This window comes from Condylostylus longicornis, unplaced genomic scaffold, assembly GCF_029603195.1.
Source record: "Condylostylus longicornis isolate FDR11 unplaced genomic scaffold, ASM2960319v2 ptg000004l, whole genome shotgun sequence".
Taxonomy (NCBI): Eukaryota; Metazoa; Arthropoda; class Insecta; order Diptera; family Dolichopodidae; genus Condylostylus; species Condylostylus longicornis.
The window spans coordinates 16,725,296-16,743,419 of NW_026577973.1; the positions used below are offsets into that span (position 1 = coordinate 16,725,296).

The 18,124-nt window shown below is 26.8% G+C and overlaps 4 protein-coding genes across 4 annotated transcripts; 3 read left to right on the top strand and 1 right to left on the bottom strand.

The window, feature by feature from the left end:
* Positions 1 to 80: 80 nt before the first annotated feature.
* On the top strand, positions 81 to 643 carry LOC129613564 (general odorant-binding protein 99a-like). The gene is made up of 2 exons (XM_055527688.1): positions 81 to 165; positions 257 to 643. The coding sequence occupies exons 1-2, from the start codon at positions 127 to 129 to the stop codon at positions 641 to 643; spliced, it is 426 nt and encodes a 141-aa protein (XP_055383663.1). The 5' UTR covers positions 81 to 126.
* A 3,438-nt stretch (positions 644 to 4,081) lies between these two features.
* LOC129611963 (general odorant-binding protein 99b-like) lies at positions 4,082 to 4,849 on the bottom strand. The gene is made up of 2 exons (XM_055525397.1): positions 4,689 to 4,849; positions 4,082 to 4,591 (listed from the first exon to the last, which is right to left on the bottom strand). The coding sequence occupies exons 1-2, from the start codon at positions 4,821 to 4,823 to the stop codon at positions 4,229 to 4,231; spliced, it is 498 nt and encodes a 165-aa protein (XP_055381372.1). The 5' UTR covers positions 4,824 to 4,849; the 3' UTR covers positions 4,082 to 4,228.
* A 4,603-nt stretch (positions 4,850 to 9,452) lies between these two features.
* On the top strand, positions 9,453 to 10,134 carry LOC129611816 (uncharacterized). The gene is made up of 2 exons (XM_055525185.1): positions 9,453 to 9,587; positions 9,655 to 10,134. Exons 1-2 carry the CDS (start codon positions 9,549 to 9,551, stop codon positions 10,021 to 10,023), a joined length of 408 nt encoding a protein of 135 aa, XP_055381160.1. The 5' UTR covers positions 9,453 to 9,548; the 3' UTR covers positions 10,024 to 10,134.
* Positions 10,135 to 11,028: 894 nt separating this feature from the next.
* Positions 11,029 to 17,742, top strand: LOC129613573 (stomatin-like). The gene is made up of 6 exons (XM_055527700.1): positions 11,029 to 11,083; positions 11,166 to 11,316; positions 11,375 to 11,740; positions 11,826 to 11,991; positions 12,051 to 12,132; positions 17,699 to 17,742. Exons 1-6 carry the CDS (start codon positions 11,029 to 11,031, stop codon positions 17,740 to 17,742), a joined length of 864 nt encoding a protein of 287 aa, XP_055383675.1.
* Positions 17,743 to 18,124: the final 382 nt, after the last annotated feature.

The window sequence follows — 18,124 nt, forward strand, 5'->3', positions numbered from 1 at the left end:
AACACAGGATTAATACCAAAATTTTACTATAAAAGAACTAAAATTTTCAATTTGAATTTAGTGTATTGAGTACCTTTCAGACTTAATATTTCTTTTACGCAAAATCTAAAGAATCTCATTTCAAAAATGAAATATTGCATTATCTTTTTGTTATTTGTTGGAATTGTAAGTCTTCTTCATAATTAATTGGAAAAATTTGATAAAACTAAAAATTTTAAATAAAATTCGGTTAAATGCAAACTGTTTTAACTTTTAGGCATCCGCACGTCTCCACGGCTATGTAAAAAGAACAGTAGAACAACTTAAAGAAGCACGTGCTGATTGCATTGAAAAATTCCCAGTTCCTGCTGAAACTCGTGAACTCTTCAAAAAATTCGAATATCCAGAGGAAGAAATTGTAGAGAATTATGTTCATTGTGTTGCCGTAGAATTGCAATATTTTGTTGATACTGAAGGTTACATTGACGAACATTTGGAAAAACAATTTGGAAATGACAAAATTGACATAATAAATAAATGTATCACATTCAAGAAAGATCATCCCGACTGGACACTTGGACATTGGGCTTTAAGTGATTGGAAATGTTTAGTCAAGGAAGGTTTAATCACCGAAGAATACAAAACCGCTATTCTCGAACACTAAAAAATTTATTAAATAAAAATAAAAACATAACAAAAAACTAAATTTAATTGGCTTTTTGATTACGAATTTTACTTTTAATCGTCACCCGTATGTATTATGATCACTGATCATCAGAAAATAAGGTTCAAGGATTCCTCTAAAATCAAGTTTAATTTTATCACTTAACTGTAAAGTTAAAAACCCGCTTGAAAATTGTTTGTTCGATTACTTTAAAATTAATTATTCTTTTTATTTTCGACTTTTGTGTAGTTCTTAATTAAATTGAAATTAAGAACATACCAAAAACGTAATTGGAAATAGATTTAATGATGATATGATTAACTTCTATGATGAGGACGGGGAATTGGGAACGGATATCGAAATTTAGCGAATTTCCTAAAATTTGCAGAAAAATTAACCTGTTTTTAGTGGTATGATTTCCTTAAAATTGCGCTCGAAGATGCTGAAAAGAATTTATTTTGAAAAAGTAGGTATTTTTAATTCGAGGCTAAAAATGAGCCCAGATATGAATTGCGTTAATTAAAAACACGATCTCAGTTTAAAGGTTAATATTGTAAACTTTCAATTTATAAGAACAATAACATGAGACCAAACACAGTAGATTATACAATGCAGAATTTGCATTATTTTTCCACTTTCTATACTTGAGAATTAAAAATTGAAGTGAAGCAACTAAATTAGTCTAGTGCACTTGTGAATTGCATATGATGTTTGAAATGTTTATTCCTATTGCAGAAGCTTTTTTAATTTTAGATGGTTCCAGAAAAGTACATAAAACTTGAAAAACCATATATTTTCCAAAAATTTAGATTTTAACATTTGTTACTGTTTGTTCTATATGACAATCACAATCATCAGAACCCAATTTACGAACGCGATATTACAATTTAGTTCATATCAAGAATGAAAAATGTGATGCTGTTGTATCAAATGTGATGTTTTCAAAACTGAACTGGTACGGTGGTACCTCTACTAAAATGTGATACTTTCTACTTAAGTATGTATTCAGAGTGATTCAGAAAGTTCTACAACAGCATATACTATTGGTTAGAAGATCGAAAATGGGTAAAACTTTTGTTTCAGACCGGGTACCAATTCTCAAGGGTTTCCGAGTACCAGGGATTTTAACGAATTTTTTACGAAATTTTTACTTATTCAAGGTTTTTGGATTATAACTTCCATTCTCAAAAAGATAAGAACTTCAAACAAGCAGTTTCTGAAAGGACTAGTTAAGGGCTTAAAATAGACATGATGCTTGATTCTGTATTTTATGTACCTTCGGAATAAAAACCACAAATTTTGTGAGTCACAAATTCAATTAAATCAAACCAAATGTTAATAAAATTAAAATTAAATTCAATTTAATATTCCTTTATCAAAAAATTTGGAAAAAACCTTGTCCATATCCAAAAATTTTACAAATATCACAAATCAAACACCAAATTTTCCTAAGATTCACCTAATTCGGGAAAAATTTAGGTTTTGCTTCTTTCAAATCTATTTTTATTCAATCGCATATTTTAAATCAATTGCTTTCCAGGAACACCTCCTTAGTTGCAATCAACCGTACACCAATTTTAGTTTTTCTAGAAATTTGTTTAAAATTTATTAATTCCATCAAAAATGTTTATTAATTATTTATTAACTTCATAATGTACCTACCATATCATTTACATACTCCCTTTTGTACAAAAAAATTAAATTTTAATATTGGAAAAAAATTTTTTTTCTATTAAAATAAATGTCAAAATTTATATGGCATATCTTTAAAAACTCACTCCAGCTGGTTAATTTTTATAACTTCCAGATGCCAAATGATGTGTAGATTTCAAAAATATTTTTTTCAAATTTTTAAATTGCATCCAATGTGAGAAAAGTGCATTTAAAAATTTCAAACCATATAGGTACCATTTCTTACAAAAATTGGCGAAAATTAAAAACCTATCATTTTTTTTACCAAGAAAAGTTTCGAAAAAAAATTTTTTGATTACTAGATTTTTTTTTTTCCTAATACAAAATTCTACTTTTTCTTTTCAAAAATTTCAAATTTTTTAAAATCAATTTTTGTTTTTCAAATTAAAAGTTTGTATAAAATTTCGTCTCAATTTTATTGTTATTTGATAAATTTTAATAAAAACATTAAATTTCAGATTTTTTAACAAAATAACGGCTCATAAGAATGTTTCTTGTCATCAAAAATAAAATGATAGTTGACAATTACAACGCTTAAGATCCTCACCTAAAAGCTTAACATAGAAATGGTTTTTGCGCTTAAATTAAAGCAGCTGGGCAAAATTCTATAAAAAAATTTCAAGGTTTTAAAAAATTTTTTACGAAATTATCTAGCTAGAAAAAACTGAAAATATCAAGGGAAAAATTTTATTTTCTTTAAAGTTCGAATGCTTGGTATTCTGAAGGTACTTGAAATACAGAATCAAGCAGCATTTCTATTTTAAGTCCTTTACTAAGCCTTACTGAAACTGTTTTTTTGAAATTTCCATCTTTTTCAGCACAGAAGTTATAATAAAAAAACTCGGATAGGTAAAAATTTCCTCAAAATTCGTTAATATCCCTGAAATTTGGAAACCCTTGAGATTTGGCCCCCAGTCCGAAACAAAAGTTTTACCTATTTTCGATCTTCTAAAGAATGGTATTTGTTGTTGTATAACTTTCAGAATCACCTTGTATATACTCATTATATAAAAACATTCTTTTTATAAGAAATAAAATCCAAAACATTTGTAGTATATCGAACATAGAGTAATTTGTCTTGTTTGTCAACTTTGTTACTATTATTTATTAATATAGTATAGTTCCTTTACCAAAAAACAACACTAGATTACATCAAATTCATATTTTAATTAACAAAGTCAGAAATATATTAAAGGTGCATTTTTATTTCTTTTGCAATTTTTATTTCAAGAACTGAAATACCGAAAAATTCCAATAATCCCGTTAATTTTCAAGGAAGTATTGTGAAGATTTTCAAATAATCTTGTTTGAATAAGTCTTTTGAAAATATCGTTTAACACTGACGCCGAACACGTAAATCATCCGCTAACTTATTATACTACAATAATTTGAATTCTGAAAAAAAATTCAGAATAAATTCGATAAGTAAGATTTCAGAAGCACACAATTGCCTGTACTAAACTCCTTTGTTAAAATATACTTTAAAAAACAAAAAAAACCTTGCTCCATAAAGCAGTAAAAATCATATTACTCACATCAGTCCAATTCAGCTCAAACTAGAATTACTAGGTGTACATTTCTATACATACTTATCTAGTTCAGAGCTTTCAATATTGTTATTTAGTTTAAATAATAATTTTCCTTGCATTCCTTGAAATATTTCAATCTGAGTCTTTTAGGCACAATATTTTTCATTTTTACTAATATTCTTCTCATTGTTACATTACTTTTTCCAAAAACCGAATATTTCAAAAACTAAAAATTTTTTAAACTTTAATAATAATTTATTTTTAACAACTTCTTAATTTTTAAAATAACATTAATTGTATGGCAATGAGATGCACAAAATGGTGTTTTGATTTTTAACATTAATTTATTAATATTGTTAGATATTTAGTTTTCAACCTTCTTATAATGATCTTTTAATCCGTTATCAACGAAACATTTCCAATCATGCCAGGCCCACTTCTCTACAGAATCATAATCAGTTCTTTTTGAAAGGCATTTATCAAAAATAGGAGCAGCATCTTCACCGAATTGTGTAATTAAATCAGTTCTATGGTAACCTTCATGTTCACACCAAACACCTAATTTAAGACCGGTACATTTAATAGCTTGATGAATAGCTGCATCATCAGGATATTCATATTTTTTCATTGATTCTCTAAAATTATCAGATAAATGTAATTCATCCCAGCATGCTTCACGTGCTGCTTTAATTTCAGCTGCATTTTTGCGAGTAAAATCTGCAGATGTCTATAAGAAATTGTATTTGTTTATTATTGTTTTATATACTTTGATTATGTATATTATAAATGTATGTAAATAATTCAATCTAGAAATTTTTACTTACAACTGCGAAAATAGCACAAACTAAAAGTAACAGTTTCATCATTTTTAATAATGCAGTTCGAAAATTAATTAACGAGAATTCTGAAGAAAAAAAACCACGTTCCGATGAGAGCCTAGAAAATGAAATGGTCATCATATGAAATCAATTTTTCCTTTTTATATCAACTGAAAGTCTCTTGATAGTCTTGACTGTATGTTTTTTAATTATAAATACATTAGCTTTCAATAATAAAAATATAAATTTAAAAAACTTATCTGCTTATATGAGAAGTTGAACTTAATTTCATTTTAATCAATTTTTATATTTTTTCTTTATTATTGTACAAGTATACTGAGGTGGAGAAGATGAACTTAAATGTAGGTTTCAATATAATCTTGTTTTATTCAGTGTTATCATGTAAAGCAATTAATGTGAGAAAGATTAGGGTTCTGCAATAACATTTTATCAGTTCAGTTAGTATTAAAAAAATAATTTCAAAATACAAAATATGAAATGGCGCAAAGTTGACTTTTTGGTTTAAATTATTTGTGTACCATAATTTTTTCTGTTTTTTATTTTCGCTTTCAGAATCAAATAGAGAAGATGTTTTAAATTTTTATACCAAAATTTTATATGAAACCGAATACGATTCAACATATTAAGGTTTAAGAAACAACATTTTGTTTTTGATTCTAAAATTCAATTGCATTCGTCATTAAATTTACTAAAATGTAGAACAATTTTGAAGACAAATCAAATTATTGCTATCATTACACCTAAAATAATATGCAAAATAATCTAAAATTCTAAATTATTTCCCAATATGCTTAATGAAATTAAGTTATCTATCAGATTTTCAAGGAAATCGGAGAATTATATTAAGGGTATAGAATTTTAATTTAAGGCCTAGTATGTCTCCATAATTTTATTAGATTAGAAAAAATCTAATAACAACATTAAGTAAATATTGCCACTCTTTAAAAATTTCCTGTTCGCCGGAAAAAAATATTCAAGAAATTTAACTAAATTACCTAACAAAAAAAATTATACATAATTATTATGTAATGTTTCTTGTCTTTGGTTAAAATTATATACATACATGTAATAGCTATTTTATTTATGAAAATTAGAGAAATCAGGATAGCGCGAAAAAAAAAACATATTCTGCTATGTTTTACTGCATTGTAATCTTAACGTTAGTTACCCAGAATGTTAGTTACCCAGAATCATATATTATTGCCGATGCATCATAAAATTTTATTATTTTCGCAATTATTTATTACAGTCAAGATTATATAAGTTGACTTGAACATTCTCTTTCAAGTTTTTATGTATAGAAAAATATATGACCAAATTATCAGCATATATTTTAGCCATTTCAGCAATGTTTTATTACTGCACAAACAAAAAACATTGCAGTAAGACTTGTAAGTGAATATTTTCTGTTTGAGGGAACAGTCATAATATTTAGCTATTCAGTAATTTTAGAAATTTGTTGTTTGTCATATACACATGAAGAATCTCACAAGATCAATTGAAAATGTTGTACAAAGTCCAGCTATATTTTATGTCACAAATCAGCTTTGTATATCACTACAAAATAAATATGTACTCAATATGGAGGCAGAAATATTGTTAAATTTGTCATTTTTTTAACAAATTTAAATAAAAAGTTGTAGTTATCTTTTTTGGCTACCAAAATAGTGGCCATTTTTTCAGTGTATGCAGAAGACAATTTTTGTAATTACATAATGGAACTCTTTTTTTTTTTTGAGTGGCGCTATTTTGAATTAAAAAGTTTAGTACTTACTAGCGTCCCTTAAAAAAGAAGTTTTTTGTGTAATTACAAAAACTATCAGTGTAAACTATATACACGGTTATTATTGATTAACACTTTAAAAACGAATTTGAATACTACGAAAATGGCTAGGTGATTTGCTTTTATAAGATAAATGAGAAAATATCATGCTGACTGAACAGTTAGAAAATGATCCCTTAAGAACTGGAAGAGATTGATTTTTTATATTTAAAGAAAGGTTGTAAATATTTCTAAAGAACTCAGTAAAATAATGAAATTAATTTTGTTGCAAACAAGTGGTATAAAGGTTTTTTAAGTATGTTATTTAATACAATGCTTCAACATGCGTTATAAGTATAAAAAATAATTATTATGCTTTAGGCTCAGATAAATCACTTTGAAAATCAACTTTTAGCTTGTTTTAACTTAAAGTTTTAAACGATTCTTAAGTGAGTACAATAAAATTGTTATATACTGGTTAAATACTCAGACTATTATATAAAATAGTATCAGATTTGCGCCGTGAGCATAATTCTAATAACACAAATTGCAATTTTGCAAATAAACGTTCTATATCACCGATAAACTTGTTTTTTTTTTAGAAACTGTTAATATCTCTATGGCTGAACTAGTTTTTTACTATCAAAAAATTAACGTTTTCAAAAATTTATTTCAAAAATTTTTTAAATTTTGAATTTGCAGCCATAAATTTTTAATAAACTTTACCATATTAGAGCATAATTCTAAGTTAAAAAAAATATTATAAACAGAATCAAGAAGTATAGCTTGTGATGAGTTTCTAAAAATAGATTTGTAAGAGTTTTAATGTTATGAACATAAATATATATGTGAATTCTATAAAATATCATCAGTTTTCCCCAAATACACTCATTTCGAATAAACATAAAACTTTAACACTTGTAACTAATTACCACGTCGTAACTGTCATTGACCTAACATTGATCTATCTATAGAATTATACTTCGAACATGAAGCGTTTATTTTCCACTGATATTAAAAATAATTTTATCATTCTAACCTTTAAGAATATTGACATATATGAAATACAAGATCACTATGATTTTTTTGATCTACGACAACTAAATCACTTGCAAATACTTTCAAATTTTTGCTTGAACTATTTTAACAGTCTCCAATTAAATATTTAATAACTCAATTTTTAATAATCAATAATTAAAGATTTTAGAAGTACAATTTTCCTCTATGAGACATTCACATAAACTAAGCAGCAAATTTCCTAATAGTTTCTTTGAATTACTTCAATACAGGTATTCAATAACCTTAATATATCCGTTAGTTGGCTCAGAATTAACAATTTTTTATAAAAAGGAAGTCTTTTATTTTTTAACAATGTTTTTTAACAAAATTTCACGCTGAAATAATCTTAATAGTTCAAACAACTTTTTGTATTAAGAAATCACATAATTGTCGATGAATGAAATCAAAACTTCCACATTCAAGGGCACTATCTTATTTTAATAAATTGTAAGGTTGATCAACTTCTCTCCCAAAAAAATTTTCCACTATTTTAATCAATATGCATTTTTGTTTTTTGCTTTTCTTTTTTGAGATTAAATTCTTTATTCATGAGGCAAAGAAACCGTAAACATAAAATTGTACAGGGTTATGAATAAATCACGTAAATGCGTTATTTACAATTTTGTACTATAAAAATTTCTAAAAATTTCGCAAGAATTTCGTTAATTAGCTTCACTTTCAAATGCATGGCTCGCTTTATCCAATCATATTTGTAGACTTTATCAAAACACAAAACTGAGAGTACATAGCTTTACGAAATCAATTATCAGTATAATTTAACCGTGAAGATTTTTCAAAATTGTTTGCCTATGTTTCTTTTCTATACCCCCTTAATAAAAAAAGCACTTTACTAGATCAAAAATGTCAGTTTTTAATTCAAGTAGATGTAAACAAAAGTAACATTTTAGAGACCCAAATTATTCTATTTCATAATTGAAAATGTTTTTTTTTAAAAAACAATTTTACATTTAAGAATGACGTGCTCAAAATTTTTTGGTAATTTTGGAAATTTTCAGAAAACAATTATTATCAAAAACACTTAAATGAAATTTTAATCTTATTCATAGAATTTCCCTGTTCACCCTGTATATTTAACCAAGTAATTTATTTCATTTTCTATTATTCTTGCCTGTCTGTAAGTAACCATCAATAAAATTTGTATACACATGTACATGTAGTAAACATGAAAACTATTATAAAGTTATTCGTTCGTTTGTACCTAAAGCACAGAAAAATTATGTGACATGCAAACAGTTTTAATATACCAATAAAAATTTTTATGTTGAAATTTATGCCCACATAATTCGACTACTTAAAAATATATTTAAATAAGCTCCAATTATTTTGGTTTTTAATAGCCGTGCTAGATGGAAAATTTTGGATTTGAACACTTTAGTGTAAACATACAAAAAAAATATTAAGATGTAAGAAAATTACGTAACTATGAAAATTATATAACAATAAAACAATTATGCAAGAAATCATAGCTAAATTTTTCATAAAAAATATTGAAATTATTTCGACTTTTAACTCAGAACTTTCTTTTTGAGTTTATCAACAAAAAGCGTAGAATGAAGCTTAGAACTTTCAACATGTAGAGCAGAGTAAAATGCAAATTTTTCCAATAAAATTCTTCTTTAGAGTTGTTAAAAATCCCATTTACACTATTAATCAAATATTTAATCATTTTTTGCTGGAATCTCAGAGTTGGTAAGGACAAACACAATAAAAACATCAAAATAAATATTTGAATAAAAACTTTATATTTGATTACATTAAACTATTCCAAACCAATGCATTTTGAATTCTTAATTTTATTGTTTAGCTCAAAAGTCTATTATATTCTAATCTTATCAAATTAACTGTACTCTAATTGGAAGAAATGCTCTATACCATACTTAAGAAAATTTTACATATTTTGTATATAAAAGGAACTCAAAATTTACAACTCTTCATTCAAATTTGGTGGTTCCAACTTTAAAATAGTATAATAAAATATTGTGATTAATTTCAAAGAAGTAAAAATGATGAAATTTATTTTATTCTGTGGATTTATTGCTGTTGTAAGTATTCTAGTACTCAAAATTTAAAATTGTAATTTTACTCAACTAATTCGAAATATTATATAAGATTTCAGCACATCATCACTTTCATCAAAAAACTCCTGCTGAAATTAAAACTGCTAGAGAAGACTGTTGGAAAGAATTGAATTTGAGTGAAGAACAAGTAGAATCAATGAAAAAGTACGAATATCCTGATGAAGTTGCAATTCATAATGCAGTTAAATGTACCGGTTTGAAATTAGATTTATGGTGTGAACATGAAGGATTCCATAAGGAAGATTTAATTGTACAATTCGGAGAGGCAGCAACACCCGTGATCAACAAATGTTTGACAAAACGAAACGAAGATGATACATTAGAAAAATGGGCTTGGCACGATTGGAAATGTTTAGCTGAAAATGGATTAAAAGAACACTTTAAAAAACTTGAAGCTTAAAATGTTGTGTTCTTTTTTTAAAATTTAAAAGACTGATATTTTAAAAATTAAATGATGGAGCTGATACTCTCATATTTACTTTTTAGAAATGTTCATAAAAAATCAATAAAAGTTCTGCAAAAGTACGGCGATAGTTTTTATTTATTAGAAATGTGCTATGTGATTTTATTTTGTGATAAAACAAGGATTGGAAGTGGAAAATAAGTAAGGAATACCTTGAGAACATGGAGCTATTTTAATGATAAATTAATTTTCTTTTTATATTATTAGTTAATTGCCTAGTTGTTTACAAGGTTGTAGTATTTCCTATTTTGAAAAATGCAACGAAAATATTTAAGAAGCAGCGTCAATTTTAAAAAATTAGAAACTTGCAAATTGAAAACTTTAAGAGCAGTAGTTTTCCTTTAAAGCAGATATGATTGTAGGTCAATTTTAATTAAAGCCATTCAAAAGAGTTATTCAAAGACTCTCCTTCAATTTTTAAAAATAATTTATTTATTAGAACAAAAATCATATGGGTCATATTGTCTTATTATAACCTGAATTTGGAGAGAAATATGCAATTGCAGATTTTAAAACAAATTCTCTTCAAATTTTTGAGAAAGCAATTTGAAGGTACTCATTATAATTTCTGCTACAACGTTCCCCCCTACTACAGATACTGTTTCACTTAACGTAGCTTTTTCATTTGATTTTATTTTCTCACTCTTTTATTAAATTTTCGTAAGTATGGTATACAGCATTTCTTCCCTCTATGACATAAGTTCTGTTCCCTCTGATTTCTCAGAGGGATTAATAACCTTACCAAAAATTATTTTAAAATTATAATAACCTTTATACAAAAATACCCAGTAGAATTTTTATCCACTTCAATTTAAATTAATCAATTTGAAAAAAATAATAATGTCTCACATCAATTATTTGCCATAAACATCAAATATTTTTATAATTTATATTTTTTCAAATATGGTAAATAAGGAAATATCTTCTTTTAACCGAAATAAAATGATTGAACCTTCGATTTCTCATTTGTCCACTGGAGCACGTCGAGTTAAAACTTGTAAGTTGATTTCTCTTCAGTTTATAACTGGTCGACCTTTGGTCATTGAGCAGCACAATTTATTTTTTCGTTTCAATTGTAGCAGAGAATGAGGAAAGAGGATTAATAGAGAAGATCATGATTTTTCTTGTTACAATTGTTTTCATAATAACGTTTCCTATATCAGTTTGGTTTTGTGTCAAATCGATCAATGAATATGAAAGAGCTGTAATTTTTCGTTTAGGCAAACTAAAGTAATTAATTTTAAAAAATGTCTTTTTAAAAATTAATCATGTCAATTTCAATTTTAAGGCAATCAAAACCTGTGGGACCTGGATTTGTTTTTGTACTTCCGATTATAGAAACATTCGCAAAAATCGATTTACGAACAATAAGTTTTGATATACCGACTCGTAACGTTATAACTTATGATGCTGTTAGTATTGAGGTTGATGCAGTAGTATATTATCACGTGTTTGATCCAATTGGAGCTGTCACACAAATTGAAGATTATGGATATGCAATTGAAAAATTAGCTCAAGCTGGATTAAGAAATACTGTTGGAAAGAAAACATTAGAAGAATTTACAAGTCAAAAAAAGCAAGTTGCAAATTCATTAACAACTTTTCTCGATAGCATTACAGATGAATGGGGATTAAAAATTGAGCGAGTGGAAATGTAAACACTTTCATAAAGTTTATAATTATTTAGGTGGGAATATTTAGATGGGAAAGTTATGCAACATATTTTTTTATATTTGCAGACGAGAAGTCGGCCTGCCAATATCAATGAAGCGTGCCTTAGCCGCTGAAGCTGAAGCTGCAAGAGAAGCCAAGGCAAAAATAATAAGCGCTGAAGGCGAACTGAGCGCATCATCAGTACTTAAACAAGCTTCTGATGTAATTGCAACCAATCCAACAGCTTTACAAGTATTTACATATACATAAGTACATCGTTCATTTAACAAAAAATTTCTTTATAATTTTAGTTAAGATACTTACAAACATTGACAACAGTTTCTGCTGAATTAAATCATACGATTCTCTTTCCATTACCATCTGAGATTCTAAATAAACTATAAAATATTATAATTTTTTTGAAAAATTGTAGTTTTGATGTTATTCGCAATCAATTTGATTTCTCTTCAATAAGAGTTATGAGCATATCTTACATGAAATCAAATAAAAAAAAAATTGTTTATTAAATTTTCATACATTTCCAATAACTTGAAAGTAGACTAAACTTGAATGGCACTAAATTTCACAGGTCAAGTTTTGAGCCGGAATGTATTTCTCTATGCCAGTGAAGTGTAATTAGACAATTTTTAAAGATATCTCTATAGGACCGTCTGCCTGTCAATTTGGCTGTGCTGATCAGTATTTCAAGTTTTTGTAAACTGATTTTCACGAAAATTTGTATCTGAATTTTTATCATGGATGAGACAGTTTGGTCAACTTTTGATCTTTGGAGTCGGATCTTTACTACGGACCGACTTTACTTTAGAAAACAACCAGCGTATTTCCATGAAAGTTTATAGATAAGTTTAGTCTAACAGTGCGAGAAACCATCTAACTTTTGAAATAAATCAGGTGCCAGAAACTTGATGTTTACTATGGAAATTATAAAACTTTTCGGAATATCAGGGCTCGGAAACTGAATTTGCGGCCGAATTTACATCTCTTAGCATATCTAAAGAACTAATTGAAGGAATTTGGGCGGCATAAATTGAACTAAAACTACTAAAAACTCAAATTCATATTTTTCTAGGCATTTTAACTAAAAACTTACTAGGGTCCTTAAAGATTGAAAGAAGTGTTTAAAGGACATTTTCATAATCTTACGAAACATTTTCACTAAACTAGACCATATACATTGCAATAGGTTGTGTGCTGATCACATCTATTTTTTTAACCATACCTGGCACAAATACCTGGTGTTTTTGAAAATTCCAAATGTCTGGTATAAATTTTTTTTTATTAGTACTGATTTGTTTTTATTAGTATATTTTTAAAATCAGCATAAGCTTTTTAAACTGAATTTTAAAAACAAGTGTGTTATAAATTCAATTTTTGTCATTCGCTCTCTAAATCTCTGAAATTTAAGATTGGCTCATTTAAGATATTAAATAAATTCAATTTAATAAACCAAAATCTTGATTTAAAAATTCTCTTCTTAAAGCTATCGTCGTTTATAATACCATATAAGCTACGTATACTTCCTTTTGGAAGACAGAAAAGGTCAAATTTACAAATTATTTTTGATTTATACTCTGAGGTTGTTAGTCTAATAGATATATTATATAGCATTATTTGTTTTTTATTAAGTGCTAAACGTCAGGAACCTGAAATTTTAGCAGCCTTTCAGCATTAAAGAACGCAACTCTTTCCAAATTATAGAACACAAACGGTAATTACTAATTATCCTACCATCAAATATTTAACTGCCGACTCCAGTCCATGGCCTTTCCTTAATTTGGTTTTCATCCTAAAAGTATGCAACAATATAGCATTAAATGTTTTGGTTTATGTGTTAACGGAAAGAATCTTTTTAAATTTAAATATTTTAGAAACTTTCCAAACTATAGGTTTGATTCGAATTTGATTTGTATGAGCAGATTATTATTCGAATCATATTTAGGTGTGAAATTGAATGCTTGTAAATAGAAACCGTATTATAAATATAGTGATCTTAAACAAAAAATTAATTTAAGTAAAACTAAACCAAAACATGCGTTCTAAAGATTGTCACAACATAGCTTATAAAAATAAAAGCAATTGTCTGATTCTACTCTTTGTTGTCTAATACATAATTTCATGCATTTACTGACATTTTCAATTTTCATACTTAAAAGTTAATCAAATTCTGAAATTTTCAAAATAACTTCATAACTCGTCACATGACAGTAGAAAGTTGGAATCGCGTAGAACATAATATAACCTATGTACTCGTATGTATATGTAAGAAGTTTGGAGAAAGAAGCAACCAATTTGTGAAAATTACTTTTTTTTCGTAACTCAAATGTGCTCGAAGCTAAGCAGATTTTCAATAATTCAGACATGCACATAGAGTCCTAACTTAATTTTAAAAAATCTTTTTTTTTAATTGTTACCAGATCTTCAAAATGTAATCAATAAGAACTTAAAATATTTTTACAACATTTAAAATATCTTAAAACATATACGGCATGCTGCAGTTTTCGAATGTACTCCCTTTTTTAATAGAGATTTTGTAAAACAGTACAAGTAGGGTTTGTAATTCGGATTTTTCGAAGGTACTTTTCATTACAATCTAAATTGGAACTGAATTTTCAAAAATCTCGTATGTTATGGGTTCAACATTTTTCACAAAAATGTCATTAGTTCACACTTTTAAACTACTTTGAAAATAATTTTGAAATTTCGCCCATTCATTATACCCCAGGAGTGGCAACACTGCTTGGTACACAAGATACTTTAGTGTAGCTGCAGCTACTTTAAATAATTTTCAATGGTTGTAAAAAGGAAATCAGCAAAATTTTAAATTTTAAATAATTTTTTTTTCAAAAATCAAAATATCCTTGATTCTCTTAGTATTCTTAAATTCATTTGATGACATTTTGTAATTTGATAGTTATTTGAAAAAGATTTCAAATCATAGCCGTAACATTTTAAGTTGGAGTGGTTAATAATGCGAAGTGCAGGTTATATTTAAAAAGTTTATTGAGAAATACTATGAAATAATTATTTTAAAATTCATTATAGAATTAGGAATGAATAGTGTTACCAGATATTCTCTATTGGAAAGATGTACACAAATATTGTCTTATGGATTTGTTATAATTACATTTCCCTTTTCATTATGCTTTTGTTTAACAATAATCGATGATTTCAGAAGATTAGTTATTTTTCGAAATGGTAAATTAAGGTTAGTTTAAATCTACTACAAATCATAATTTTTTGTTAAATAATTTGTAATTTTTTTAGACATAAGAACCCCAAGGGACCCGGAATAGTATTCATTTTACCATGCATTGATGAATGTTATAATATTGATTTACGGTGTTTAATAATTGACATTTTACCACAGCAAATATTAACAAGAGATTCTGTTAGTATTTATGTTAACGGAATTGTTTACTTTCATGTAAACGATCCAATAAAATCCATTACAGAAGTTAAAGATTTTTACAAAGCAACAGAACTGTTAGCTCAAACATCATTGCGTGATGCTATTGGAAAATTAGATTTACATTCATTAATTGTACAGAAAGAGGATGTTGCAAAAAATCTAACAAATATTATTGATGATTCAACTGAAAAATGGGGTATAACAATTGAACGTGTTGAATTGTAATTATTTTAATGCACTATTTTAACGTATATAACTTAAACAGACCTGTATTACATTTGGTTTATTTCCAGACAAGATATAAAATTACCTCTTAGCTTACAACGTTCTATGGCTGCGGAAGCAGCTGCTGAAAGAGAAGCTAAAGCAAAACTTATTGCAGCTGATGGTGAATACAAAGCATCTGTAGCCTTAAAAAAGGCGGCTGATGTAATGGCACAAAATCCAGCTTCGTTACAAGTTAGTTTTAATTTTTAAAGTTTTTTCGTTTAATGTATGCATATGTATATGTCCACAACATAATATAAATAGTTATATACATTGCAGTTGAGATATTTGCAAACATTGAATACAATTGCAGTCGAAAAAAAAACTACAGTGATATTCCCTTTTCCAATGGGAATGACAATTAGAGAATTTTCAAGCAATAAGGAAAATTAATTTCAATATTAAAATTAAAACTACTACTGAATGTTATTGGTGCTTTAATAAAAGTATTTCATAAAATTTAACAGTTTTCCTCTTTAGGAGAAGCATAAATTGATAACTTGAAATTAATAATTGGATAAATAAGAAAATTGACACGTCAATAAGTATGCAGGTCCAAAAACTTTAAAATCTGATTATTCCGTTGATAATAATTTACTCTTTTTTTCTTTCTTTAAATTGAATTAATTTTTTAGGAAGCAAAGAACCTAATAAATAGTAATAGTAAAAAAATGTTATTGTTACTGCAATTATTGTATAATGCGTGATCTTTATACCCATAACAATGGAAATTATAACAAAAAACACCTATAGACAGCAAAAGCAAATTCTGAGCAAATAATAAAATATTAAATAGTACAGCATGCTTTATTAAAAATGAACAAGTCCATTTGAATTAATTCGATTGAGCTAAAAATTAAGACAAATGTGCATTAAAATTAAGAGAAACTGAAAAATTCGCATAGTCACGTAGTGTAAGTCAAGTAAGTAAAAGTAAATGGAAAACGCATGAATTTCATTCAAATTTTTCTGAAAATGTTAAATACAAAACCACGATTAGTTTGTTGGGTTTTCGATTATGTAATAGAAACTTCAGTCTATTATGTTCGATTTTATTTTAGTGTCAATTTCATGAGACGAACTTGCCTTACGCTAAAATTTTTTCTAAACTCTTTATTAAATTTGCATGTATTTATAACATGTCTGTCTTTATAATTGCATGTCTTTATAACGCAAACGATTTATCATGCATATAAGTATTTCGCACTATGGAAATTTCACTGAATTACCTTCCCAATCAATTAAATCTAGTATCTCTTAGTATTGGTGAAAGTTGCTCAATTTTATTCTAATATTTTATTAATTATTATATGATCCAATTGAAGTATTGTTCATTTTGCAAATTATAAGGACCACATCATGAAAATAAACTTAGTGTAAACTTAATTGCATCACCCTGTATGAAAATCTCGTATAGTTCAGCGTCAACTATTTAATATTACGTACATATGTAGAATTATATTGTGTCTATAAAATGAACTTTATAATGCAAAATTTTCAAATTGAAAAAAAACAAACTATGATATTGGCACAGTAAGGAATTTTCAGAGATCGAGAATTTTGTTTTCGCATAACTAATAATATATTGATATACTCGTATATTTTGGTTGATTCCCATTATGCTAAAGATTTGACAATCATATCAGTTTCGCAAATAACTTTATTCTTTTAATGCCAGTTGCCTGTCATTAATAAATTTTTGCAATAAATGGAACATATAAGAAGTTTCTGTACCATCTATGCATTAACCTTGGAATTCATGACTAACTTTAATTACAAACATTTAACATATTGGAAGAGCATTCTTTTATACTGTAAATCGAAAATTACATCTTACAAAGTAACCTGTGAAGTAGGAATTTTAGAGCTACAATGAAATTTTAATAGAAAAGCTTTTTATGACAAATTTTTCATCTCTATATAATAGTTCTATTTTGCGTTGACTTGGAATTATAATATAATATCAGAGTGCTTGGTTTAAAATATCTACTGTCCAAAAATGTTAATGTTTATTTTTTGATTAAAATGTATACAAAAATCTTCAATTTCTTAATACAAAAATTGTGTGCTAATATCAAAACTTATCTGAGAGAATATTTTTTTTTTATTCCTACTTCGCTCCTGGGAAAAGCATAGGGCACGATATTGACAACATGAACACCAGTTTCTTACGTCATTTAGTAATACTAGGTAGGTGACGAGCCTATTATAGTTTTATATTAAATATTTAAGTTTATTGATATTTACTATTTTATTTTACTGGTCTTTTTTATATTGGATATCATTCAAATATGGCAATTAGTTAATATTAATTTTTTTATTTTTATATGTAATGTGTATAAAGAAGCTATATATTATTGAATATAATTTTTATCCAGTGATCTGAATGGGCTTTGAGATCCAGAGACCCTTCTATTAAAGGACCAGTGCAATAACCAACCACTGCACCATTGGTCAGGTTATCTGGGAGAATATACTAAACAAAATTTAACAAACTTCACACTAAATCATGGTGTCGTACCATTTTTAAAATTAAACTCGACAGACAGTGTTATAAGGCTTTTGATACTGACATACTAACGAAAATTTCTTTACATTTTTGATTTAACAGCGAACAGTGCCAACCCTGGAATTTTTTTGATAAATTAAAAAATGATTTTACTTTTATCATTTTCCCCCTTATACGAA

Bases quoted from the DNA above. Each gene is read 5' to 3' on its own strand.
- LOC129611963 (XM_055525397.1), bottom strand. From the start codon at position 4,823: ATGATGACCATTTCATTTTCTAGGCTCTCATCGGAACGTGGTTTTTTT. The intron at 4,592-4,688 runs GTAAGTAAAAAT...AATTTCTTATAG, and splicing joins TTTGTGCTATTTTCGCAGTT to ACATCTGCAGATTTTACTCG.
- LOC129613564 (XM_055527688.1), top strand. From the start codon at position 127: ATGAAATATTGCATTATCTTTTTGTTATTTGTTGGAATT. The intron at 166-256 runs GTAAGTCTTCTT...TTTAACTTTTAG, and splicing joins TTTTGTTATTTGTTGGAATT to GCATCCGCACGTCTCCACGG.
- LOC129613573 (XM_055527700.1), top strand. From the start codon at position 11,029: ATGATTGAACCTTCGATTTCTCATTTGTCCACTGGAGCACGTCGAGTT. The intron at 11,741-11,825 runs GTAAACACTTTC...TTATATTTGCAG, and splicing joins AAAATTGAGCGAGTGGAAAT to ACGAGAAGTCGGCCTGCCAA. The intron at 12,133-17,698 runs ATAAACTATAAA...TTTATTTTACTG, and splicing joins ATTACCATCTGAGATTCTAA to GTCTTTTTTATATTGGATAT.
- LOC129611816 (XM_055525185.1), top strand. From the start codon at position 9,549: ATGATGAAATTTATTTTATTCTGTGGATTTATTGCTGTT. The intron at 9,588-9,654 runs GTAAGTATTCTA...ATATTATATAAG, and splicing joins TCTGTGGATTTATTGCTGTT to ATTTCAGCACATCATCACTT.